The sequence below is a fragment of the Macaca thibetana genome, chromosome 6 (assembly GCF_024542745.1).
Source record: "Macaca thibetana thibetana isolate TM-01 chromosome 6, ASM2454274v1, whole genome shotgun sequence".
Classification (NCBI taxonomy): domain Eukaryota; kingdom Metazoa; phylum Chordata; class Mammalia; order Primates; family Cercopithecidae; genus Macaca; species Macaca thibetana.
Window position 1 is genome coordinate 138,876,008 of NC_065583.1, and position 27,085 is coordinate 138,903,092.

Below are 27,085 nucleotides of genomic sequence, written 5' to 3' on the forward strand. Positions count from 1 at the left end.
ACTGGACTGAGGTTCTTTCACGTTAATTTTTTCAAACCACCACACATGGACATTTACTAGAAGGTATGTTCCATGAGGGCAGTGACTTTTGTTTATTAGGTGTATCAAGGTATCCCTAGCACTTAGGACAGTGCCTGGCATAGACAGGCACACATGTAACTATTTGGTGAACGTATATGTGCATTTAGATGCAAATTTTTAAAACCACATGCATTTTATGCTTTTACTTATTAAATACATTTAGAGTTAAGATAGGGAATATGACTATGATGAACTAACCTTCAATAAATTCAAACAACCTTGTGCACCATGGTCTAAGTCATTAGTTCAAGACCTTCCTCCTATACAAAGTATCCTCCCCTTCCCATATAAATACATTTCAGTAGTTTGGGGGAAACACTGTTCCCAGCTTCAGACCTGCCTCCTGTGATCATGGAACTGTGGCACATTATATACGAGTTGCTTTGCCTCTTTAGGTTTCAGGACTAGAGGGGTTTCCTTTCAGCTTAAAAATGCTATGACATTTGCAAGTTTCAACTTGCAGATTCCTCATGCCTGCTCTAATTGCCCTTTGGAAACTGGCTAAAAGCAAAATACTGGCAAAAAGCAAAATAAACGAACAAAGACAGCCAAAGAGAAAAGTCTTGGGTAGCCCAAAAGTCAAATCACAAGTCCTTGAGTTTAGACAGGCTAGAAGTTGCTACAGGAAGCAGTCCTGGGCCATTTACTTTACAACCAGCCTCTAGGCAAGCCCATTGGCCAATTATGAATTCTATTCAGTTATCTCACACTGAGGTCATACTAGGAATAGAATTCTGGATGTTTTATTTACATTGGAACCAGCAGAACACATGCAATCTCAAAGGTGAGTGTGCAAACTATATATCCTGGTCCTCCTGTGAAAAGCACAGGATGACTGTTAATGTGGCATGAAAGCTCTTTTGCTCAATCATTAAGTTACAAGTATTTGGATGGAACTAGAGGAATCAGAATTTATGATACTTTCTATTTTTAAATTAAATGTGGTGACTTAATGTTTTTCTACATAAGCCTTAACCAGTTGCACCATGTACAGTGCAGGATATAAATGTCAGCACTGTGACATGGGCGTGTTGACACTGGTTCAGTGTTCAAAGTCTGCATACTGTCATTATTTTGCCTTCCCTGCACTGACAGCTTGCTACTGAATCAAACATACCTGGAAAGAAGTCAATTTGGCTTAGAATGCAGCTCAGTTTCTCTTTGGGAATGTTTCTTTTTCAGGTTTCCTCTAGGATCGACTAGGTCTTGTCATAGACAAAACACAATGGGGTGTGTCCTGCTGTTCAAATATAAATAGAGTAGTGAGAATCTTATTCACTGATGGCATAGTATCAATTTTGGAAAAGGGAAGCAATCCTTCTTCCCCACAACATGCCCTCGCCCCCGCAATCTGTACTAACTCACTTGCTTTGTGACTATTTGTACCTTATATGAGCCAAAGATTTTCTTGGGTATTATCAAGCTGTAGTGGCTCAAGTCTGCTTGCATGTTAGACTCATCTGGGGAACACCTAAAAACTCAGGTGCCTGGGCCGCACCCCAAACCAAGTAAATCAGAATCTTCTGGGGTGAGACCTAGCATCAGTATTCTTTAAAGTTCCCTAGGTGACTCCAATCTCTTCTTAGGAGACTTCCCAAAGGACTTTAGGACAAGCATAAAGGCCAAGGGGCAGATCTTATAGCCACTGGCATTGTGGAGTAGAAAGGCCTCTCTTTATGGTATAGTTACAGACTATTCATTGAGCTCTAAAGTAACTTGCCCGAAAGTCACGGAGTTAGTTGAAAGCAGAGCCAGGAGCCCCAGCCAGAATTAAATGAACCTAGTTAAACAGCGCACTAATAAGGCAATTAAACCTCCATGAATTAATCAGCTTTGTAATCAGGCACAGTCGTTTTTCTCTTGGCAATGTCTGGGTTAGAGAACTATTATCTGCCATTATGTCCCTGTCCCTCTCGTCTAGACTGTTTCAGTGAATGAATAGCCAGTTTTGGAAGACCTGGCACTAAGGGGCATTTTTAAGTTTCTGTTGGAGGAACATTTATATACACTAAATTTGTGATGGAAATAAAAGCCTCTAAAGTAGGTTTATACAGCTAATTGATAGACACTCTTGGGACAGGTACTTTAGTTTCAAAGGATTAACCATGCTCCCTAACTTACTTTTGAAGTCTTAATTTGCCTTTAAAAAAAATCCACTTTCTGTCTTTCTTTGGACTTGTGGAAGAGGTGCTTTTGTTGCTATAATTAAGCATAAAATAAACATATTGCATTTACTGGGTTGTTTCCTAGCCAAGGCCACTGGCTTTGGCGGACTCAGCGCACAGCTGACTATTGCGGGACTACTACTGTGGTTATGACCATAGTAAGTTTCAAGCGCAAAGTAACTAGAGGGATAATTCTGGGGGTGGGGTTAGGGAGGGAAGAGTAGCCAGGGTGGTATCCTAGTTACATACAGCTCATTCCTGCTTTATTTTGGGGTTGTGTGAAATTTTCTATTGCTACCTTTGTTGACATTATGCCTCTGCAATAGCCTCTATCACGTGTAATGTAGCATCTCTCACTTCATGCAACAAGCTTCTGAGGAGGGAGGGAAAAGGAGATCACATCACAGCCGATACGCTCTAATTGACTTGCTTCTAAAACATGTTAACTTTTGAGAGGTGAATCACAGACTTATTTTCTAATAAGAATAACCTGGGTTTTTTTTCTCAAGAGTTAGCATTGTCACACGTGGAGGGAGCTACAGTCTTTGTCCCTAGTCCCAGCCAGCACTATTTATGGTTAAGTCTTTCTAGAACCGGAACTTTACAGAACAGAGGAACTCTTCTGAACAGATTTGACATTACCCAGACGCTTGTTCTGGAAACGGAGGCCCTTCTGTGTTTTCTCTGCCTCTGGCTTGCTTTTGTGAAAAGTCGGCCTCTCGCCTTGCAGGCGCGGTTTAGGATGAAAGTGCAATAGTTTTCAGAATTAAGCACAGCCAGGCAGAGTCACACAGATAAAGGGCTTTAGAATAAAAGAAAAACTGGGAGTGTGTATAGATGAGGAAACAGAAAAGGGGACAGCTGTGTGTGTCGTTTCTGAGGTGGTGGTGCTGGTGGGGAGCATATTTGTTCATCAGAATGTTAAAGGAGCAGCATAAAAATTCCATCCCCTCTGTGCTGGGCAAACCAGCGCGTGTCACTTTCAGGCAAGGCGTGTGGGAAACAGTGGGCAGCCAGGCACCCCTGGGGGCTTCAGCACCCGCACCCCTTGCCCACGGGTCGGTAGGCCACACAGTCATCGGGCTGGCTTGGGGTACGTGCCAGCGGGTGGGGGTGCGAGGGGGTCCGCCGGCGGCCCCCCCGCGGGGAGGGAACGGTTCTTACAGTCACTGCTCAGCGCGAAGGGCGCGCGGCGGCGGCCGAGGGAGCGGTCTTCGGCGGGCGCCTCGGGAGGCCTCTTACCGGCGGGCAGCGGGAAGGCGGACGCGGTGTGGAGCAGCACCAGGCAGACAGCCACGACATCCCATAACTTCATCTTAAAGTCCCGTCCGGCGGCGGCACCTGCGCGGGCAGGCGGGAGGTGGGGGAGAGAACCGCAGAATAGCACGTTAAGCCTGGGCTCCCCGCGGGTCCCTGCGCCCCTCTCCAACCTCATCACCGCCCTCCTCCGGCACGGCTGCAGGCCAGCGGCTTCCCGGGCACTCCTGCCCTCCTTGCAAGTCCCCAGTTCGCTTCTCCCTCCTCAGTGCGCCCCAGGAGCAGCTCGCACTCCTGGTTCAGGTTGCAGTTGCCCTTCTTCACCACCCGGTCTTAGGGGTCACCCAGAGTTTCAAGCAGGGCTGCTGTCCCTCCAGTTAACCCCCACCACGATTCCTGTCCGGTGCCTTCTACTGGTGCGCAAAATCCCCCATTCCTGGGGGGCAGTCAGGTAGTTCCCACCCTGCGTCCTCCACTCCAACCAGAGACCTCCCCTTCTTGTCCCGGTAGCTCCTATAGGCCCCGGAACCAGTCCTCTGCCCAAGCAGTGACCGGTCTTTCTCTTTGGGAATAAAATCAAGCGCACTCCCCTGCCTCGGTCCCGACCGGGCTTCTGGCTACTCGAGGATAGGCTCGGGGGTACTACTCACCCGGCCTGCCACCCACGCCTCATTTTCCCCATCTAAATAGGTATTCTGTTGCCAGAGCAAGAAGTTAGCGGGGACTTGGAGACTTTTGGCCAGTATGGGATATCTGGGTTAAGTTACTTAACTTCCCGAAGCACTGATTCGATTTAAAAATATTCGTCCCACCTCTTAAGGTTATGAACATTAAATCACGCATGAAAAGCGCTAGCGGAACATGTAGTAAGAGCTCAGTAAATGCTTTACCATTGCTGTTAGGCAAAGACTGCATTGCAGTCTTGAAAGTTTTAATCCTCCGTAGTATACCCGAAAACCCTTTCTTGATTGGATTTTTGCACCTTTGAGAGATGAGATTCTGCCCGTAATCCCTTCCCCTCCCAGAGGGGTCGCTGGTTCCCCGCGCCCCCATCACGCCTGGACGACTGTACCCAGTCTCCGACGCTTTGGAGGTGCTCTGGCATTGGAAGGCCTAGACAGTGGTATGGCGCAGAGTAGGGAGTTCAGCTCTTTTCAGTCCGAGGTGGGCTCTGTTTGGCTTCTCAATCCTCACACCCCTACAAAGGAGGGCCACGCAGCTGAGGGTGGGTGAGAAAAGGGGGCTGTAAATTCGGGGGAGAGTTCCAACCAATGAGACGGGAAAGAACCGAGGCATCTTGGGGCACAGTGTTATCCAGTGCTTTCCTAATCCCAGGGTTCCAGTCTCCAGGGGACTAGTGACCTAGAGAGAAACTCCTCAAGCGGAATCTGCGAAATTCATGCAGTCGATTATCCTCTCCCCTCGACCCGCTCCATAAAACGGATTCTTAGGAAAAACTCGATTTTTATTTTTTTCCCATGCGGGAGGGAAATGTAGAAACTAGGTAAATGCAAAACCTCTGTGCCTTTCCTAGCCATTAGTTCACAGGCACCCCCGTCTCCATTCCAGGGTTCCAGTCCTCATCTCTACCCGGAACCCCAGCCCCTGTCCCGGTGTAGGCAACCCGGGGAAGCCTTTAATTCGGCCGCCACCTCCCACCTCTGCAGAGACGAATGCATTTTTCATCCCCTGAGCGTCTGTTTGTTCGCTATACAGCTGTTGGGCTCGAGAGGGTGTAGGGACTAGAAACTCCTAGTGACCTGCAGCACCCAGCGCCTCTTGCCTCGTGGGCTGGTTTGCAAACTCCGGAAAAACTAGGTTCCGGGTCGCGACGCGCAAACACAGGAAAACTGCACCAGGCCGTGCAAAATGAGCCCAGAAAGGTACTTTGGCAGCTAGGACCTGAGGAACGCGAGCCGTCCCCCCGCCCCCATCCCCTCGCGGGTGCCAGCTCCCGGGTGCGTGCGAAATGGCTGGCGGTCAGACCGCAGGAGCATGGAGGCGCGGGGTTAATGCGCCATTCCAAATCGCGGTGCCCGCCAGCAGGAAGCCACAGAGGCACCAGATTTCCCTTCCGTCTTAAGAGGGTTTTCCCTTTTTTCCTGCCTGGCCGACGGAGGGCTTTTTAAATTGGACGTGGAGATCCTCAATTAGAAGTGTGGCGAAGTTGGCAAAAGACTACACAGTGGAAAACTCCCCGCCTAGCCAGAGGAGGCTCCCGGCTGCGGTTCCCGCCCTCGGCCGAGCGCCGCCAGCTCCCCGATCGAGCTCCCCCTCTTCCCCCCGGACAGGGAGGGCGCATTCTTCCCTCTGAGCGCCGCCGGGACCGGCTCCAGTCCGAGCGGCTCTTTAGTTCCCCGTATTTGCTGGGCGGGGGAAAACGGGGGAGGTTCTGGGGACTCGGCACACAGCGTCTACTAGGACGTGTTTCTCAGAGTCTGTGTGGACTCCACCCCTCGGCTTCTCAGTTTGTCTCTCTATCGCTTTCCCAGAACACATCTACATCTGCCCGACGCGTTTCTCCTCAACCATGGGCCTTTGCCCGCGGTGCGAACTGCTTCACGCGCCGCCACGTGCCAGAACCAAGCTCTGCTCCTGAAGTGATGGGGGCTCTGCTCTGCCAGGTAACCCCGCACCGTTTCTCGTGCCTGGCAGGCTGGTCCCCTTCTGGGTCCGGGACCACCACGCTCCGGCAGGGCAAAAGCAGCAGGCTGCGGGCGCCGGCACCTGGTAGGTCCCCGGGCCTGGGGAGGCAAGGACGCCCAGGAAAGCCACAGAAGTGCTCCCAGAAGCAGCCGCTCGCTGCGAGGCATTTCTGAGTTCCCCGCAGCAGGGGGCACCAGAAACCGTCTGAGCCGTGTCACGCCCACGCGGCCTGGAGGCTGTGTTATCATTTTAGTTATAAAACCGGAGAACCATCACTCCCTCTACAAGCCTCCCGAAATCCTATTAGCCCGGGGACCTGTGGAGGTCCTTACCGGCATCTCTGCTTTTCAGGCTCCCACCCCTCGATTCTCGCTGGTTTTCCTCTCCCCACTTCACCTGAGCGGGTTTCTTGGCAACCTGCTTTTAGACCATCTCCCACCCCTTCCCCGCGTCACCGTGACAGCTTCGCAGGAGGCAGCGCTCCCGCCGTCAGTGCCCCCGCACCTTCTTGTGCCTGGCAGGCTGGGAGGTTTGTTTGGGCTTTGCCTTCAAGATCCAGGTCTCAGAGAGAGAAAGAGGAGGCGGTGGGGCGGGGAGACGGGTTTGCTATAAACTCGAGTTTTTTTTTTTTTTTTTTTTTTTTTTGGCGTGGGGAGGTAGAGACAGAAATTGCTGGAAGATCTATTGCTTTTCTTAACTATGCTTCGCGTCCTTGACTGACAGAGGACTTAGTCTCCCCTTAATCCCCCATAACTGCGGGGCCCAAGATGAGGGAGGGAAAAAGAATTTGGGACACTTCTCGCAGGCCAACTGGGAAGGGGGTCTGACTGTTTAAAATGCCAGTTCCAGGTCCGAGAGCACCCGAATTGCTAGCAGGAGAGGGCTAGGGACACGGCGGACTTCCCAGAGATCGGACACTTGTTGCTTGTTGAAAAGGCGCCACCTTCCCTGCCAAAGCGAAGGCGCAGCGAAACAGTAAGAGTTTGGTCGAGGCCGACTTTGACGGCTTTGCGGGACCGGGTGCGTGAGAGAGGTTGGAAGAAACATCTCTTCCTTGAAATACCTAAGCATATATTCCAAATACTGAGCAAGAGTCAAGCGCGTTCTAACATCGCAGCAGGGGCCGGAAGAGTTGCCTTTGTCCCCGCCTATGAGCAAAAGTGTTGCGAGCTCACGGATGGGTAAGCCTCCGGAGGCGCGCACATCAGACCTGGCGGCTGATTCTACCAAAGCCGAAACTAGCTGGGAGCCAGGAGGCTGGCGGGAACCCGCGAAAGTCCATTTCCAGCCCGAAGAGGGTTGGTTTTTCTTGGTTGGGGCAGGAAACAAACCACCAGCGCGGAATTAGCCTCGAGATGGTGTAAAGTAGTGGCAGTGGTGGTGGGGTGTTATTGGAAGGCGACACAGAGTACAGGAGAAAAAGGAGTCATTAAAATAATAACCTCAGTGGCCTAGTGGAGTCTCAAGAATATGTTCGAGACTGAGATTTGACTCCAGTACTGCCAAGAAAGCCCCTCTCCTAACCTCGACGGGGATGGGTAGTTGGGGTGGAGGGCGTTAGGAACGTGCAGGCAGCCGGGTGAGGAATGTAGCTTTGCCAGACCTCACCCGGAGGAGGTGAGCCCTCCATTTTTAGGTTCTCAACACCTTTGCAGCAGCCCCTCCCCGGGCCTGCGCTTTGCCTTGGAACAGATCAAAACAAGCTCAATAGTAAGTTGCACCCTTGGCAATGATAGTATCTCTGCACGTCCAGAGAGGATACTTTCGACGGCGGTGGGTTCGAAGATGACCCAAGCCCTGAATCGTTCTGTGACCTGACGGAAGAGCGCCTCGCCGAGTCCGGGAAGGAAACTGCCTCTCTTGGGCATTCGGGGTCCAGGGGCATCTGGGGCTCCAGAGATCTTTGCCCACGTGGAAAGGGCAACATGCTCCTCCGAAAGGCCGGCCTCTCTCCGGTTCTACTTTTCTCTCTCCTCGCATAGCTTAGCCTCCCTCTAGTCTTTCCACTTTCTACTCTCAGACGCACCCCTCTGACTAGGGCACCCTTCAGCCAGCCGCACCCGCCCGCTACGCAGGCACCACCCGCTCCCTCCTCCCCGGCCCGCTCCCTCACTTACCTCGGATCGGGTCTCCGCAGACCCCAGGTTGGACATTAACTCCAGGTGCCCCAAGTCCCAGCCAGGAGACCCATCCGGGCTGATGGCTGGAGCGCGGAGCCCCGCCCAACAGGTCAGGGGCAAGAGTTCGCAATCCTGGGGTCGCGCGGGGCAGCAAGAGCGCCCTGGAGGCGGCAGCCAAGACTCCAGCCGCGGCCGCCGCGAACAGCGCGAGGGCTGCCGACAACTCTCTCGCCTGCCCCCCGCACCCCCAGAAGCCGAGGTCCGAGCAGCCGCCGCTGCTTTGGGTCGGGGGGAGGTGACAGGGCTGCGCGCGCCGCGCTCTTGGCTGGGGCTGCGCGGGCCCGGGGCGCTGCTGGCTGCTCAGCTGCAGCTGCGGCGCTCTGCGCCTCCTCTGGGCGCACTGCCTGGGAGCACAAGACGGGCTTGTCTGATGCTGCCGCGGGAGCTGAGGTCTTGCCTGAAGATCCGAATGAGACACCACGTCAACCGGCGCGGGGAGTCCCGTGAAGACATGAGGGCGCCAGGAGCGCAGGCTGGTCTTCTAGAGCCGGGGCTGGGGGGCCGGGAGCCGGGGTGGGGGAGGGGAGGCGCAGGGCCCCCGGGAGGGAGGGGTCGGGAGGCGTTGGCTGGGCCGGGCTGTGTGGGAGGAGAGGCTAGCAGCAAGGAGGCGCTGGAGTTCCCGAGGCGGGGGTCCGGGGTGCGAGTGGGCTACGCGACGCGCCCCTCCCTGGGCTGCAGGGAGAGCGCTGAGAGCGTGGAGACGCCGCGGGGCTTGCGCCTTCTCCTCCGGGTGGATCAAAAATCGGCAGGAATGTGTGCCGCTCTGCGCGGGCCAGCCGAAGGGGGCAATCCGAACTTGACCGCTGCGCCCGCGCCGGGCTTCGCCCCCGCGCGCCGCACTGGGAGGGAGGCGCTTTGCCGGTGCAGCGCCGCTCCGGGCTTTCCTCGCGCCTGTCGAAGGCCGGCCTTCCCGCTCGGTTGTCTAGTCCTCTCGCTTCTCCGCAGGGCAGGAGGCAGCGGCGAGAAAAGGAGCTGCCGGGCAGCTGGAGTTCTAGCACCGAGAAGGAGAGATGCGGAGCGGCCGGGTGAGGGAAGCCGAGTGTTTGCCAGGAGACGCTGCGAGTGGGGATGAATTTATAGAGCTCTCACTCCGTGACGTGCCCTCCAGTGGCTTTTCTGATTCGCTTTCTGACCTAAACACACATTAGTTTAGTCCCCATGCTAAGGCCAACACGGTCTCCAAATATCTGCTGGCTGAAGTCAGAGGCTTTGCATATCATGTATTACATGGCAGGCAATGAAGAAGGCTTCTGAGGCTGGCCGGTTCCTTAGTCCTAGGCTCCATTTTCATGCTGTTGTAATCTAACACCAGACATGGGGTAGGCACATACATTCAAAATCCCAATTCCAGAGGCATAAGATCACTTTATGGGGAACGGGTCCGGGGAGGTTGAGCTAAACCTGCCTTTATCCAGATTTTCAAAAATGCAGATGGGAAACTTCAGCAAGCACCCCCTTGGGTGCTGAGTTTCCAGCGACCAGGGGTCCGGCCCCTATTCCAGAGCTCTGTGGATGGGAGAGGTGAGACCTTCTAGGCATTGCTTTTGTTGGTTAGCTCACCACCAGAAGCTGCCTGAGCCTTCTTTTGTAGAGGACAGGAGGAGGGCAAGTCCTTACACACCCTGTGCATGGTTATAACCGTAAATACATTTTATTCACATGGGGCATGGAATTGGCTCTACCTCTAAAATAATGTACTAAATAGGGCATGTCTTTGCTAAGCAGAAACCTGCTTTCCGGAAGCCAGTGGACCTGAATTCAGTGGGACCTCTTTTATTTTATTAGCTGGGGCCAGGGAAAGTGTAAACAGGCTCAGTTTACTTCCATGTACCTCTTGTTTTATGACTCATCCGGTTGTTGGGGAGTATGTGTTCTTCAAGTAGCTGATACAGACAATAGGCAGGGGAAATGCGTGTGGCAGTGTGGGGGGGAAGATCATGTATTATTAAACTTCTTAAAAGTCAAAGATCAGCTACTTTGCAGGTTTGTCAGTGAAGCGAGTGTGGGAGGAAAATTGTTCTTACTAATGTTGCTGTGATTTAAGATTAAGCGAAGTGAAAATCAAGTCATCCAAACATACCTTAGCTGAAATTAGGATGCTCTTTGCAGTTCTGCAGAAAATGACATTTTGCTCTTTGATAGATTTATGGTAGAAATGTAGATAGATTCAGAAATTGGAGGACAGAATAAGCTTAATTTTTTATTGCCTTTTAGCGTTGTTTTCGGAATTTGAAGACGAACCTCATCAATGTTCTTACTCTGAATGATTTCTTTATTTTCAGAAGGCTTTTTGCTGGGGATGATCAGGCCGTCCAAGCACCTGCAAATATTTAGCACTTGCTGTGTGCCAGGCAAAGTGCTAGACCCTGGGCATTGTGCTGATTGGACTTTTTTGGGGGGCAGGGTGGGGGGGTTTGCAAGGAACAGATACCACTGAGTTTACCCTAAGTAATGGGAGTTTACTGTGGAAGGAAGGCTGACCGGAATCTCCACCATTCAGCCACGTGTCTCCGAAAAGCCTTCCGGAAAGGCCACCCAGCCAGGCCTCACGAAAACTGGATTGAAGTTCAGGAACTGGAAGGTCATTCAGGATACAGCTCTGTGGCTGGGTTATCTCGCTGCCCCCTCAGCAGCAGGCATCTGCCGATTCCTACTAACAGGCTTAGCCGCCAAGGTGATTCAGCTCCTCTCTCGCTGTTTTTCCCTGGGTGTCCTTTGGCTTCTGCTCCTGCTACCAACTGCTCAGCTCTCAGTTGATCTCACATTTAAACTCCTTTAGTGAAAGGATCTAGTTGGCCCCGCTGGGGATTCACCAGGGGTGAGAGTTGGACTGAGCCTTTGTATCAGGCTCCTTACAGGTTGCAAAACACCCTGTATAGCCGCAGACCTGGGGGCAGGTGCCTATCCTGGGCCAATCATCCGTGTCCAGGTTGTTGGCATCATGGAGTACAGAGCCTGGCCACCTTTGCTTGAGATACTTCCTAGAGTTCCTCCCCACCTTCCCTCCACAGCAGATGGTCCTTCAGAAGGATCTGGGTTAATGGTAGGCACTTTGGGTTTTGACAGTCCTCTCCCAGCCCTTCAGAAACTATCACTACAGAGAGGGAGATATGCACATGAGTATTGATGGTATAAAGTGATAAATACTCCAACAGAAGTATGTATGAGACTCATGTCCTGGAGTCTGATTTTCACATGGCCAGAGAAACACTGGGGAGATTTCAAAAAATACCCAGACCTGTAGGCTAGGCGTGGTGGCTCACACCTGTAATCCCAGCACTTTGGGAGGCTGAGGCGGGTGGATCACTTGGGGTCAGGAGTTTGAGGTCAGTCTGGCCAACATGGCGAAACCCAGTCTCTACTACAAATAGAAAAATGAGCTGGTTGTGGTGGTGGGCACCTGTAATCTCAGCTACTTGGGAGGCTGAGGCATGAGAATTGCTTGAACTTGGGAGGTGGAGATTACAGTGAGTAGTGATTGCACCGCTGTACTCCAGCCTGGATGACAGAGTGAGACTCTGTCTCAAAAAAAAAAAAAAAAAAGTCACACACCTAGGCCCCATTCAGGGCAATTAAATCAGAATCTCTTGAGGGGTGGAGCTCAGTGGTTGATTTTTTAGATACCTCCAGGTTAATGAATTGGCTTTATCTTTTCCCAGTGGTTACAATCATCTTATGATTCTTTTTGAAAGCAAAATGAAGAAGCCCTGCTTTGATAGGTTCTAGGACTAAGACTCTTCTAAAACATTAAATTCCTTTCAAAATACAAAGTCTCTTAAAACAGTAATATAAAGGAAAATGTTAAATTTAATTTAGAATTAAAGCAAATATTTCTAATTTTGAAAGAACATTTATTTACATGGCTACAGCATACAGATGAATTCAGCAAACGTTCCTTCTGAAGTGACTGCCTTGAATAGAGTTAAGATGGGAAGCAAACATTTGGTGTCTTGGGAACAAGGGTATGGCCTGATGTCGCAGTCTCACGCCCCCATAAGCTGAAAGTAGGGAGCCCTACAGCTTTGAGGCTCCATCTTCTCTATTCTGAAGGAAATGGAACAGTTTGATTTGAAGCTGTTCCTCAGCGAAGTCCAGAAGGGAAGAATTTGCAGCACCAACTCTGCTCTCAATAGGCAGAACATCTTCTGACAAAGCAACAACAGCATACTGCTAAGGATTCTCACATTGTCCCCAGATCTCAGCTTTTTATCTAGGAAACCTGCCTGAGAATCAGAGAGAGCAAACATTGTTCAAGCCTCCCATCTCCTCTTTGAGAAAAAAGGTTCGAAGCCCTACAATCTCCTGTTTCATTGCTATCGTCCTCTTCGCCAGGATTTCTTGTCTCTAACTGAAAGTTGTCTAAATGATCGGTGCAATTTGTGCTCAAGGATCTTACAGTCCTTGGGAAGAGAAAACATAACCATAAAATGATGAAAAATAATACAGGGTATTATAAGGTTATGGAACTCAAAGTAGGCCTTGATTGGAGTAAGTAAGCAGAGAGAAGGCAGGGGTGAGGGGACACTCCAGGCTGGCTGAAAGGGTCGCTGGAGGAGACTAGATGCTAGGTGCTGCCACATTCTTGCTAAGCCTCTGTAGCCCTGTAGGCTTGCAGTCTGTAGAAGTGGTGGGGTGGGTGGGTTCGCTTTTGGCCATTCACAGAGTCCTTGGCCAGTTCCCAGTGGAGCTTTGCAGCTGCTTTGACTATAAGGGCCAGGACCCGGGTCCCTGGACTGCCTCATAACTTGGGTCGTGAGGACTGAAACAGAATCCATCACTTAAGCAGGGCAATTTCCTTTTCAAAGTCACTGCTTTATTGGACCGCGATTTGTTCCATGCTTGCTTGCTTTTAACAGCCATTTTCACGAATGATCCTATTACTCATGAAGGAAAGATAGATTTGCCTTCAGACCACTTAAAAAAAGTGAAAAGAAAAAAAAAAGGAAAGGGGAAAAATTCACTGTAATGGCCTTTTTGCAAGTAGTGGGAAGTGACAAATTCTTTGGAGTAAATCGTTTCTCGTAAGAAATCAATCCTGACGTTGGAGATTTATCGGTGATTTCCAGCAGTTTCTTTCATAAGGATCAAATTTTCTAATTGTCCACTAATTTTGTTTTTGGCTCTTGAAATTACTTTGTGAGATTCCTCTTTTCCAGAGATAAAACTTCAGTCAGGTGAGAGTGTTGCAGCAGACTTTCTTACTATGCAAATGGTCTGATGGCTTAGGTCTGGGGTTAGCAAACGTTTTCTGTAAAGACCCTAAATATTTTAGGCTTTGCAGGCATACTGTCTATGTTGCAACTTCTCAACTCTAGCCTTGTGTTGCAAGAGCACCCACAAATGATATGTAAATGATAATATAATTTTTTTCCATGTCATGTAATACTTTTTTGATTTTTAAATGTAAAAACCATTCTTAGCTCATGGACTATACAAAAGCAGGCAGTGGACGAGATATGACCCAAGGGCTATGATTTGCCGACTCCAGTATAGGTTAAAGTTATCACTTTGATGAGACTTATCAGCTCCAGAATTGGAAGGGACCTGAGACTTCTAGTCCAAGCTCCTCATCTTACAAGGGGAGAAAATGGAGGCAGAGAGTGGTTAAGTGGCTACCCAATGCCACTCTTTGACAGTCTTACCATCCAAGTAAGTGTGCTATACAGTATTTCACTGGTTTTATATGTGTGTGTGTGTGTGTATGTGTATGGAAGGGGGCACATAGGGAGTGTTCTGTCACCTTTCAAATTGTGATTTAGTGTATTTTATTGAGGCAAGAAGTAAATCAAAATTCAGGTAAATCAACTGGGATCTCTATTGGGGGCAGAGGTTAATGTCAGGTTGAATGGGTAGCAGAACTTTGAAAAGAAGTTGATTGCTGCGTTTTGGAACAGCAAAACTCCCAGGCAGAGAGCAGAGCACTAAATACATTTTTTTCCCCCTTAAGAGGCCATGATATTTTTGTAATTGGCTTTTAGACAGCCATCACAAAGGCACAGAGATAGGTGGGGGTTGGGCGGAAGAGAGAGATTTGAGTGGGGAGTCGAGATACCAGTATCCTAATTCTTTTGTGGACCACCTAGTTCCTGTTGTACACTTTTGGAACCTTCCTAAAGAATGGGAATTCATAGTGGTCAGTTGATTCTGACAAGGACTCAGTATTTGGACCTTTGTTTATTTATTTATTTATTTTTGTAAAGAAAATAGGCTGGACGTGGTGGCTTATACCTGTAATCCCAGCACCTTGGGAGGCCGAGGCGGGTGGATTGCCTGAGGTCAGGAGTTTGAGACCAGCCTGCCCGACATGGTGAAATCCCGTCTCTACTGAAAATACAAAACAATTAGCCACACGTGATGGTGTGCAGCTCTAATCCCAGCTACTCGGGAGGCTGAGACAGGGGAATTGCTTGAACTAGGAAGGTGGAGGTTGCAGTGAGCTGGGATCGTGCCACTGCACTCCAGCCTGGGCGACAGAGTGAGACTCCATCTCAAAAAAAAAAAAAAAAGAAAGAAAAAAAAGAGCAAAAAGAAAATAGAGATGTAGTCTCCCTATATTGCCTAGGCTGGTCTGGAACTCCTGGGCTCAAGCTGTCTTTCCACCTGGTCTCCCAAAGTGCTGGGATAACAGACATGAGCTGCTGCCTCTGGCCAGTATTTGGATCTTTAAGCCAAAATTTTCCAAGAGACCTCCATGCCATATATTAATTACATAATAAACAAACTTCAGTCTAGTCTCTTCTGCTCTTACCTAAAATACATGAATTGTTTGACTCTTTCCAAGAATGGCAACAGAGCAACATGACACCCATTCCTCTTTACTCTTACACCGCCTCCTCCATTGCCTTCTCCATTTTTCCTCCATGTGGGAACACTAATCAATCAATTCATGAATCCTCAACAATTATTTATGGATTTAATAGGAGCAAGCAGTGCATGCGAGTGTGGATTTTATGGTCCCTTGAGTGTTTCAAGCTAATACATATCTCACTGATGTAGCAGCAGGGCCAGGACTCAGGTGAAGCCACTGAGGCACCTCTCTCACCTCATCCTAGTCCTGGCCCTGATTAGCAGAAACTTCAGGTTGACACCCCCAAGTCCCACAGCCTCGAGTTGAGAGGAAGGCATGCCAGTGATCAGGCAACTCAAGTTGGAGCTCTGCCCCTGACAAGCTGTGGGAGCTTGGGAAACTTGTAGCCTCACCTATTTTTCTACCCATTTTTCTTTTCTTGCTCCTTCTCTCCCTCCCTGGGAATCTATGTGAATAGATGAGATAATAAACCAGGTTTTCTGAGTTCATAAGTTACTCCCTGGGAATAATTTATATTGCACAAATACTTTCCGGTCACTGGGGTATTATTTGGTAAATTACTGCCCTCCTGCAATGCTGTAAGTGGAACCCTAGTGACCTGAAAGAGTTAAATGCCTCCCTGCAAGCAATTAACTTACTCCTGGGGCATAATTTACACTCTAAGAGGATCTGGGGGACCATATGTGAAGCACTTGGAATTCTTTGAGAGAAAGGCAGCTCTAGAAATGTAAAGAATTAATATTACACAAGGCGAATTTGCAGACATTTCTTCGAGCAGTTTATCATGTAACTTCCCAGAAGAGGCCTGTAAGGTAGGTCATTGTTATCCTTTCCAGAGGCACTCTCTAGCCAATGGTAAGTCAGCAGATAATATACCCAGCATGAGAGTAGGGAATACCTATTTGTAGAATGACTTCACTATTTGAAAAATAATGGGTGAAAGATTGGGAGGTACATTTTAGAAATCTGAGTAAAAAACAAAAGCTAAAGTTAAGATAAATGTAATAAGCATCTGCTTTACAATCTTGAATAGTAGGAATGTGACCTAAATCTAATGGGTCAATTTTTTATACAAACTCAGGGACACCAACATATTAGAATGTGGCATCTGTTTCAAAGTGGTCATCTGAGAAGACTATCTGTATATCCTAATATGCACCTATCACTCGAAACACTTTTATAACCTGCAAACACAATTGTTCATCCATCCAACAAATATCATTTAGGCATCTCCCTTCATAAGGCCCTGTGTTGGCAGTTGCTGAGGGACAAAAACAAGTCATGAGACAGCATCTCTATATTCAGGGATGGCAGTTCTCTGGGTTTTGAGGGTGGGTTGAATTTTGAGCAAAGATCAAAACATCTGAAATCAATTCTAGTGAAAGAAGAGGGTTAAAACCAAGAGAAGATAATTTAGAGACTGTTCATGGCTCAGTGGTAAATTGCAATCATGGCCTCAGTTCTTCACCCTTCTCTGTATCTATGCTCTTTGCTATGTGACTCTGCAGTTCCTCTTGCTAAAGTGATGGTGTCTATTTCCCCCTTGTCTGAATCTGAAGTGGCATTGTGACTTGTCTTAGGCAGTAGAATGCAATGGTAGTGAGAGTGTGCCAGTTTTGAGCCAAGACTCACAAGGTAAACATGTTTCCACTTCCTCTTTCAAAGCTATGCCATTGCCAGGAGAACATGCCTGGGCTAGCTTGCTGAAGGATGAGAGTCGTGTGGAACAGAGCAGTGTTGCTCCGTTTGTCACAGGCAAGGTCAGTTTAGATGAACTGAGAGCCAACTGATTTCCCCTCCACTCTTCATCCCCAGACGTGTAAATGAGCCTGTAAAGATCAACTGGTTGGAGAAGCACTACTTCTCCAACCAGTCTGGAATAAGCAAGGAAGGCTTATTGTATACCCGTGGGATTTTGTGGTTGTTATGCAGCATCGTTATGGCAGTAGATCACTCATATAGCTTTTAAACTGATTCCAGAAGAGGAACTCTCAATGCTAAACAATCACAACATTTCTGGACTAAGTGATTGGTGTCTCCAGGTGACTACCAGGAGGCTGTAACGTATGTTTGAAGAAATAAATGTCTCAATGTTTATTGGGCATCCTTTCTCTGTTCTACTGCAGTTCATACTTATTGTATGAAATTGCTTGTATGCATAGCCATGGCTACATTAGACCAAATGTTCTGTAAGGGCAGGAACCACATTTTAAATGTTCATCTCCTTAGTATCTAGCACATAACTACTTGTTAAATGAATGAAAGAATGAAGACTCTCATTGGAAGTCACACCTTGCATTGTGTGCTTTTAGTAACTTTGGTCTACTCATGATATGTGTTGGGTGTGTAATATGTAATCTTAAAAACTTAATGCAATTACTTGACGAGATTATATATGCACATTATACCTTTCAAAAGGTGCAAAGGTATTTTCGTTGATAAGTGATTCTTTCTCTCATGCCATCTTTAAGCCATTCACTTCTCTGGTAACACAATTACCAGTGTCTTATCAATTCTCCCAGAGAATGTGTAATCATTGAAATAAAGCTTTTGTCTAGGAAAGAAATAACATTTTCAGCCATTACTTTTTTATAAGTTTGCACATTTTACAATTCCTTTTCTTTTGGAGGCTGGGCCAATTGGATGTAGCCCTTATGTTCTTTGCTAGAATGTTTTGAGAGCTGTTTCCCCGAGTTTGTTCCTTAAAAAAAAATTTTTTTTTTTTTACTTTTAATCGACAAATGATAATTGTATGTATCTGTGGGGTACAACATGATGTTTTGATACATGTATACATTGTAGACTGATCAAATTAAGCTAAATAACATGCCCATCACCTCAGATACTTACCATTTCTTTGTGATGGGAGCATTTAAAATAGTTCTTTTAGCTATTTTGAAATCTACAATACCTCATTATTATTAATGGTAGTCACCATGCTGTGTAATAGATCACCAGAACCTATTCCTTAGGTCCAACCAAAACTTTGAGTGCTTTGACCAACGTCTCCCTTTTCCCACCTTTTTCCTCCCTCCCCCTGCCACCCCTCCCACCCTGGCCCCTGGTAACCACCATTCTAGAAATTCAACTTATATGAGTTTGAGTTTTTTAGACTCCATTTTTGATTCAGCAACTTTTCTCAGGTTGTTTAAGGTTTGAATGCTGCTAGAATTCACGCGGCTGTTTGTTTCTTTGCCTGTGTACTTCTATCGTGAGCTGTTAAGCCAGCCCTGGGAGCCTGGTAATGACCACAGAGCCAGGCAGCAGAGGCAGCAGATAAACTTGAAACATTGGGCTCTCCAGGTGACAGGGATCAGGAGTTCTGAACCCCTAGAAAAAAACTCTATCATGGAGAACTCAGGCCCTCTGTTTGATGACTATAGTGGGGTGAGTATAACTTAAATTTAAGACTTGTGAAAGAATCTTTGCAGACTGGCATGTTGTTTCTGTTTTACAACAATGCAGAGATTTATAAACCGGTGAAACCATGTTGGCCTGCTCCGGAATAAAGCTGGCATTGTATCTTTTAAGGCATGTTTTGGGGGTTCTATGAAGTGGTTTAAACCAAAGCCGCAAGAACAAGAAAAAATTTATTTTGAGATAAATCTTCATAGACTGCCGACTCCTAGAATTTATGTGCTAAAGACGCATACTTTATTCTTTTCGACAATTAAGTGGTTTAAAAATATTCTTCCTCGTGGTTCATTGAATTTCAGGTTCAACTAATTTTTAACAAGTGCAAAATATGTACTAGGTACTCTATTAAATATTCGCATATATATTTCTCATCTAGTGAAATGTAGTGTTCATTAAATATTATGTTACAAAGATCAAAGCAAGAAAATGATTAAGATATGGAATGACTTGTTTTATATCTGCTACATGGTTTGCATAATCTTAGTTTGTGTAACATGGTTGCTCATAATCTCCCTAGATGTCTTTTGTGGGTTTGATACCAGATTTAGCATGATTCATTTACATTCAGATGATGGCAAATCTCAGAGAAGAAAAACTGCAGCAGAGCATGCATGGGATGTGAGTTTTTTTCTTTTTGATTGAGGGACTGTTTCATCAAAACATTGTTTCAAACAGATGTGTTCCAGTGTTTACTGAAGGGAGAATTCAAGCCAGACTGATTAATTAGCAGTTAGTCAAGCCATTTCGCTGCTCCTATCTGGGTAGTCTGGAGATTATGAAGCTGTCAGTAAGTTATAGTCAGACAATGAAAAAAAATGACAAGCAGCAACTAAACCTCAGATCACCAAGCTAGGGTGTAAAATACGGTGTTCTAACCACTCTGCGTAGTTTTTTATTGGAGCATAAGTTTTTATGAGTGGGTGTGATAGGACTAAGGCAGAGGTTGGCAAACTTTTTCTGCAAAGGGGCAAATAGTAGCTATTTTAGGCTTTGTGGGCCATATGGTAGTATGAACAGCTACTGACTGCTTTAGTGCTGTAATTGCAGCACCTGTATAGATGGGTCTCATTTTCAGAAAGGTCGGATTAAAAATTTAGACTTGCAAAACACAGATTAGAGGTCAAATAGTGCTGTAATTTCAGCACTAAAGCAGTCATAGACAACATGTTAACAAATGAGCATAGCTGTATTCCAGTACATCTTTACTTATGGACACTAAAATTTGAATTTGACATTTTTATGTGTCATGAAATAGTGCTCTTTTAATTTATTTTTAGCTATTTAAAAAATGCAAAACATGTTCTTAGTTCATCGCTGCACATTTGGACCATAGTTTGCCAACTCCTGGACTAAAGCAAAGAGTCTTGAATCAGTGCTAGGTCTGGTTCTTTTGACTTTTTTTTACATGAGATTGATTCTTTCTAAATCTGTTTCTGTATTTGTAAAAATGGCGGATAATAATAGTTGCACCATCCCTTTCCAGGATTGTTGCAGGATTACATAAAGTAATGGATTTAAAAGTATTTCGAAGAATGTGAAATGCCGTGCTGACATAAGATATTGGTTGTATTATTATTTGTGTTAGGAATGTGTTTGGTATAAGTAGCCCAGAGCTCGATTAACAACGGCTTAAGCCATAAAGACATTTGTCGTTCACTTACCTGGATGTACCAGTTCCCAGGGTTAGTGTAGTGGCTTGATGATGTCATTAAAGACCTGACACTTGCTCTTTACATTCTGCTGATGTCCCTGTGTTGGTGATGCCTCTTTTCATAGTGCAAGATGGATGTCATAACTCTCAAGAGTCATGTGCTTACAGTACGATGTCCCAAACAAGAAGGAAGCAGGGAATGGAGTGAAAAGAGATCTCCTTCCAGGCCTCTCTCTCTCTCTCTTTTTTTTTTTTTTTGAGACCGAGTCTCACTGTGTCACCCAGGCTGGAGTGCAGTGGCGTGTTCTCAGCTCGTTGCAAGCTCTGCCTCCTGGGTTCGCGCCATTCTCCTGCCTCAGCTTCCCGAGTAGCTGGGACTACTGGCGCCTGCCACCATGCCCGGCTAATTTTTTTGTATTTTTAGTGGAGACAGGGTTTCACCGTGTTAGCCAGGATGGTCTTGATCTCCTGACCTCGTGATCCACTTGCCTTGGCCTCCCAGAGCGCTGGGATTACAGGCGTGAGCCACCGCACCCAGCCTAGGCCTCTCTTTAATCAGATAGGAAAGTCTTTCCTAGCATCCCCCTAGTAGCCTTCCCTTCACATCTCATTGGTCAAAACTGGTTCATGTACCTGTCCTAGACCAATCACTGGTGAAAGGAAGGAGGATTGATGTGCCTGCTTGTAGACTAACCGTGAATCAGCTTCTGGGACTGGGGTACAATGCTGCCTAGACAGTCGGGGTTCTGCTAGTGAGGAAGAGGGAGGAGAAGCTAATAGTGTGATCACATTATTATTTTTTCTCCCATTACAAATTGTATGTCTGGCATCGTGTTGGGTGAAGAGTTGATGAGCTAATTTTCTGTGAATACTCCAGGTGCCATACAAGGTGTCCACATGGGCACATAATAGGCAAAGACCATGGTAGTCGGCTGGCAGGGTCAGGCTGCGAGTTGAGGCTGCATCAGGATGGAATTGACAATCAACCAGTACCTAGCTCAGAAGGAAGCAGAAGAAGGGAGGAATCTGAAGGTCATCTGGATGTGGCTTCTGGAACATACTAGAGAGAACCAGTTTAATCCTCAACTATTACACATGATGATAACATGCTCCACAGTCATTTTTCTGGGGAATCTCGTCATTGTAAAATCCAGAACTGTAGGTGCCTATATAGATGGGTCTCATTTTCAGAAAGTTCGGATTAAAAATCTAGACTTGCAAAACACAGATTAGAGGTCAAATAGTCTGAAGTTTAAACTATTATTCATTTTATGAAATAATTTATCTTAACATTTGTTTAAATAGTGACATAATTGGTACACTTTAAATGATTTCATTGATGAATATATGATTTCCATATAATTTAGTTTATATACTGTGTGTGTATACACACACACGACCACACCTATTGCATTGTATTGAGTTAGGTAGACCTATAAATTGATTAATTGAAAAATCATGAATAAAATAATCCTTTAGAATAAAATTTACACTAATATGAACTTAATGAAACATCTGAGTTTTAGGGTACCATAGCAAATGACATTTCCCAAGGAATTAAATGCCTATTCCAAAAACCAAGTCATACACAAATTATACACTTTGTTCATACAGGTCAAATATTCAGTGCGCATATTCCCACATTGTGTAGGATACTGAACCAAAGGTCCCTCAAAGCTCTAAGATTCTTTTATTATGTAAGTGCCATTTGACCTTGAAGTTTCCTGCTTTTCTTAAATACTACAACTTTATGATTATGGTAGAATTATCTTTATATCCAAGTTCCAGGCTCATAGCTCACAGTTCATTCATTCACCTATTCATTTATTTGTTCATTCATTTTTAAAGCCCATATGTGATCCCACTCTCATGGAATTTATGGCCTAGAAGAGATGAACATTAAACTTGTGTGTAATCATACTGATGAATACATAACCCCATGTAGCTTAGTGATCTGAAGAAAGGAACACTACACTAGGTAAGGACATAATGAAGGAATCTGATCTTGACTGGGGATCAGAGAAAGCTTCTCGGAGGAAGCAATGCTTGAGCTGAGAACCAACATATGAATAGGAGTTAATTAGGTGAAACAGTCTAAGTGAATTGGAAAGAGCATTCCTAAGAGAGGTACAGTGTGTGTGGTAGCCCACTCGTCCATCCATCTGTCCATCCATGCATCTGTGCATCTGTGCGTCCATCCATCCATCCATCCATCCACCCATCAATCCATCCAGTTTTACAAAACAGTACAGTACCAAGTGATCATAAAGATGCAAACAAATAGAAATCATCTGTGTTTTCTAAGTCTGTAAGTCCATTTGGAAAGACTAGAGAAGTACACTGGTAAAAAAATTCTTAGAAAATGTTCAGAGGTTATTTTAAGTAACAGTAGATGTGAGACAATTTCAGCAGTTGCTCTTGTTCTTATGGGAATGGGATTTGCAGCTCTCCTGGGCATCGACCTCACTCTACTTTTTCCCCATGAGAAAGGTACAGAGTGTAGAGGATAAGACTCAGGTGCTAGCAGCATAACCATGCTTCCATGGGAACTGCAATTTGTTATTAAAAAAATGAACAAAAATCTTGCATTAACAAAGGAATTTGTTTAATTTGACAATGAATTACTTTTTTTCTAGTGCTTTTAGGATTAACCAAAAAGCAAAATTCATTTTTTTAAATGAGATTCAAATTAGTATCTATTCTATATAGACTTAATCATCTCATTGTGACTTCCCTGAATATGGTTGCTTATATTGAAATCGGGGTAGTTGGGGCTCACTTGTAGTGATTAGCAAATTATCCATTTACATTTGTTATCAGGTTAATGGTAAATGTTCCAATGAGTTCACAGAATCTTGGCATTAAATCTATAAGTGGAATTGAGCTTAGAGGTCAATCTAGTATAACTCTGATTTTACACAAGAAGAAATTGAAAGCCAAATAGGTTAAGTGACTTGTTCAAGCCACTGAAAAATTTATGTCCCAATTCACTCCATAGACTTTTGTGATGGCTGTATAAGTAAACTCTGTATCTAGGATCTTCTAACTCTACGTTCAGTATAAGGGGCTTTGGAGTGTAATTCTCTGCACTCAAATCCCTGCCATTTACTAGTCTTGTGACTGGAAAAATTATTTACAGTTTTATCATCTATAAAAGAGGATAATAATTGTACCCCTCTCACTGTATTGTTATGAAGATTAAAATGCATGAGAAGAGCCACGCTTGCAGTAAATGCTCAGTAAGTGCTTTGCCATGTGTCTTGCTTTGATCAATAGGAAGGATGGAAGTGACTGTGTGTCAGTTCTGAGTGAGACTTCAATAGGCATGGCAAGTTTCTTCTGCCCTTTGGTGCTCCTGGACTCAACCATGTCCTGGGAAGTCACTCATCTTAGAGAAAAGAGACATGGAACAAATCTGAACTATTATGACTGATGTCACCATGAACATTCTTGAACAAGTCTTTTTTTTGTGGACATATGCATTCATTTTCTTCAAGTATTAACCTAGGAGTGGAATTACATTAAAAGGGGCCAAACGGTTTTCCAAAGTGGTTGTACCATTCTGTACTCTCACCAGCAATGTATGAGGGGCCCAGTTGCTTACATCCTCAGCAGTGCTTAATATTGTCAGTCTTTTTAATTTTATCCACTGTGGTGGGTGTTTGATGGTATCTCATTGTTGGTAGCCTACTGAGTTGAAAAAGTTTCTTGTTTATTTGAAGATTTCTAATACTAGCTTCTAGGTCCTCTGTTTCACCCTCAAGGAGGGCTGCACAAAGTTTGACTAAGCCCAGACCCAGTCTTGTCACTCAGCCTTCCTGGTCTACGCTACCAATTGGAATTAGTCAGACCAGGTACCACATAGCCCAGAAACACCCAGCCAGTTCACTGGGTATTTATTGAACCTCCCAGGTGGTTTAGAGGCCACTGCTTAGAGGCCAAAGCTCAATTCTCCTAAGTGGCAAATGTATCTGTGAATGTGATGTAGAGGTATTGAAGATCTTTCCTATACTTCCCATGTATTTAATGAACAGCAAAAATTCTTACATTTTGGTAAACTAAAATCACATTGTTGTTTTGTAGCTCACGGAGGAAAAGCCTACTCAGGACTTTGCCTGGGATGGACAGCATGGAGATGTTATGGTAGTTGCTACAATAAACTTTCTAAATCTTTCTGTCTTTCTGGTCCCCTTTCTACTTTCTGTTTCTACTTTCCCCTTCTTCCGTTTTTCTCTCTTCTTTTTCTCCTCCCCTCCCTTTTCATTTCTTCGTCCTTGTTCTTCTTTCATCAGCTGAACAAGAGTTTAACAAAACATCTGAACACATACGAGATCATCAGAAAAACACAAATTTCTGGAACATCGATATATGCCCTAATCTTTTCTGAATTTAATGTAGAACTGATTTATATCATATAGAATTTTAATATGTATATTATTGAGTTCTACTTTGTCTTGTTATTATTACTTCATGTAGTTCTTTCCATATTTCTAGATAACCCTAATAATTGTGATTCCTAATGGCAATAGAGTACTTCATTGTATTATCACATCAGCCTGCTGAGCCATTTCACCAAACCAATATGCAATATTCTGTTGTATGAAGGTAGCCATATTTATTTGACCCATTCCCTTTTATTAGACATTTATGTTACTTCCTGTTTGGAGTATTAATAAAAATGCTACAGAAAACATCTATAAAACATAAAAACATTTTAGGCTGGGGATGGTGGCTCACTCCTGTAATTGCTGTACTTTGGAAGTCTGAGGCAGGAGGATTATTGGAGCCCAGGAGTTTGGGAGTATCCTGGGTCAACATGGCAAAACTCCATCTCTACAAAAAAATACAAAAATTAGCCATGTGTGGTGGCAGGCACCTGTAGTCCCAGCTACTTGAGAGGCTGAAGTGGGCTACGCTTGAGCCTAGGAGGTTGAGGCTGCCAAGTTGTCATCAGGCTACAGCACTGCAGCTTGGCCTACAGAGCAAGACCCTGTCTTAAAAAAAAAAAGGAAGACGATATGCTTTTACATAAACCTTTATTTGCATTTCTGCTTATTTTCTTAGGATTAATTTCTAGATGTAGAATTTCCGAGTCAAAGGGTGACGAATGTTTTAAATGTTCTTTGCCACCTAGCCAATAACATTTCAGAAAAGCCCAACCAACTTTGTTCTTAAAATTAATATATGAGAATGCCTATTTCATGGGAAATGAAAACATTTTGAAAATATTGTATAGTTAACAAAAAAATCTTTATTTTTTAAAATTACAAAGCAACACCTATCACCTGTCTGTTGCCAAAATTCAATCTTAATAGAAGTGCATGATTATTTCTTTAGATGTTGGGATGAAAGCTGGATTATCTTTTGGGACATGCCCTCTACTTTGCAGGTTTTACAGGCAGTGGTAGATGCTGTTGAGTCAGGATCTGGGTACAGTCAGTGACAGTAGTAGGATTGTTCAGTGTGTCTTTGTCAGCAATAGTCAGTTGGTAGGTCTTCTCCCATCCTCCCTTCTTAGTGGTCATTAGTGCTGTTCTCTAAATCTTTCTGGATCTTTGACTTTCAGGCACAGAGTAGGATTTCACTTCCTGGCCCCCTTGTCATTGGGTGACTGGTGACTGGGCCATGTGACCAGTTCAGGGCAATAAAATATGAGTGGAGATGCTGTGTGTCACCATTAGATCAAGCATTTAATTGCCAGTTCAAGGCTGTGCAGAGCTTTCTTTCCCTCCGCCATATGCCTGGCAATGTAGGAATTTGGTGGCCACTTTCTCAGCCTGGGTTTTGGAGTGAGGAGTAAGGAGTGGTCCCACCCTCCATCTCACCCCCCACTGACCTGAGATGGATATGTAGTAGAGTGAGAAAGATGCCTTTTTTTTTTTTATTTTTGCCATTGAGATTTTGGGAATGGTTATTACCTCAGCACAAGCCAGCCTGTTCTGACTGTTATTCCTTCTCCCGTTTCCCTTCCTTCCAACATATGTGGCTAATACACCCCTATCTATCCTATAGTCATAAAGACTTTGCCATGAGCCTGATGGTTGAGAGTCAACAGAAATAGACTTGAAGCTCATATATTACATAGCTGACATAAAATGCTTATTATCTACACTTACCACTTAATTTTATAAACTATATATGACATTAAACAAAAAATAACTACTTTTGTTTATTCAGAAAGGTACAAAAGCAATTAGACTGTTGGTTGCAGGACAGAAAGGCAGGGGGCAGGGAGTAGGTGATGCTGGCCAGCTCACAGGGACTGATGTCTCACCAGGCTGGGCTGTAGCTGGTCTAGTCTGTAGCTTTAAGCTTCCCAAAGTAGTACAAAAAGGCTTAGGCCTTTATAACTTAAAAACCTGTCAAAAGAGTTTTCCTCCATGTGCACAGATAGGCAGGGTGTGTGTGTGTGTGTGTGTGTGTGTGCGCGCGTGAGAGAGAGAGAGAGATTGTGAAGAAACTATTTGCCAGTGGAAAATAATGCCCCCTTTTAAACAAGCTGAAAATGTCTTGATATAAGGCAGTGTGGTCTTGCTCCGCTGTTTATAGAGGAATCCTTTCATGCAGCCATGATATATGGAGGCTTTAAACCATTGAGATCCTTTACGCTAACAGACCATTTGTCTTGGATTTTCCAGGTTTCCAGATTGTCTTCAAGGAGTACACCATTGACTCTGAAATTAGCTATTGTGTGGACAGATATATTACAAGTCTCTAAATTATCATGTTGCAGGAACTTGTCATTCTAACACTTTAATGGAGTCTAGCTCTGTGTCAGCCCTCCCTCTGTCCTGAGACTTTGTCACACGGGTAATTCAGATGTCGGTGTCTCTGCCCCGCTTCCTTGCTTTTCATTAGGATCAACATTTCCACCTCCTGT

The 27,085-nt window shown here is 45.5% G+C and overlaps 1 protein-coding gene and 1 long non-coding RNA gene across 6 annotated transcripts in view; one reads left to right on the forward strand and one right to left on the reverse strand.

The window, feature by feature from the left end:
* GDNF (glial cell derived neurotrophic factor) overlaps positions 1-9,238 on the reverse strand; it is a 28,033-nt gene extending 18,795 nt beyond the window's left edge. The window contains exons 1-2 of one of the 3 annotated variants that reach the window (XM_050792952.1): positions 8,267-9,238; positions 3,411-3,587 (exon numbers count right to left, since the gene is read on the reverse strand). In XM_050792952.1, coding sequence (XP_050648909.1) covers positions 3,411-3,561 — 151 coding nt within the window. In that variant the 5' untranslated portion in view covers positions 3,562-3,587; positions 8,267-9,238. The remainder of the gene's footprint in view (positions 1-3,410; positions 3,588-8,266) is intronic. The other 2 variants (XM_050792953.1, XM_050792954.1) reach the window with 2 other exon arrangements.
* A 31-nt stretch (positions 9,239-9,269) lies between these two features.
* Positions 9,270-27,085, forward strand: part of LOC126956074 (uncharacterized) — a 35,104-nt gene continuing 17,288 nt past the window's right edge. For all 3 annotated transcript variants that reach the window (XR_007726236.1, XR_007726237.1, XR_007726238.1), the window contains exon 1: positions 9,270-9,354. This is a non-coding gene — a long non-coding RNA (uncharacterized LOC126956074). The remainder of the gene's footprint in view (positions 9,355-27,085) is intronic.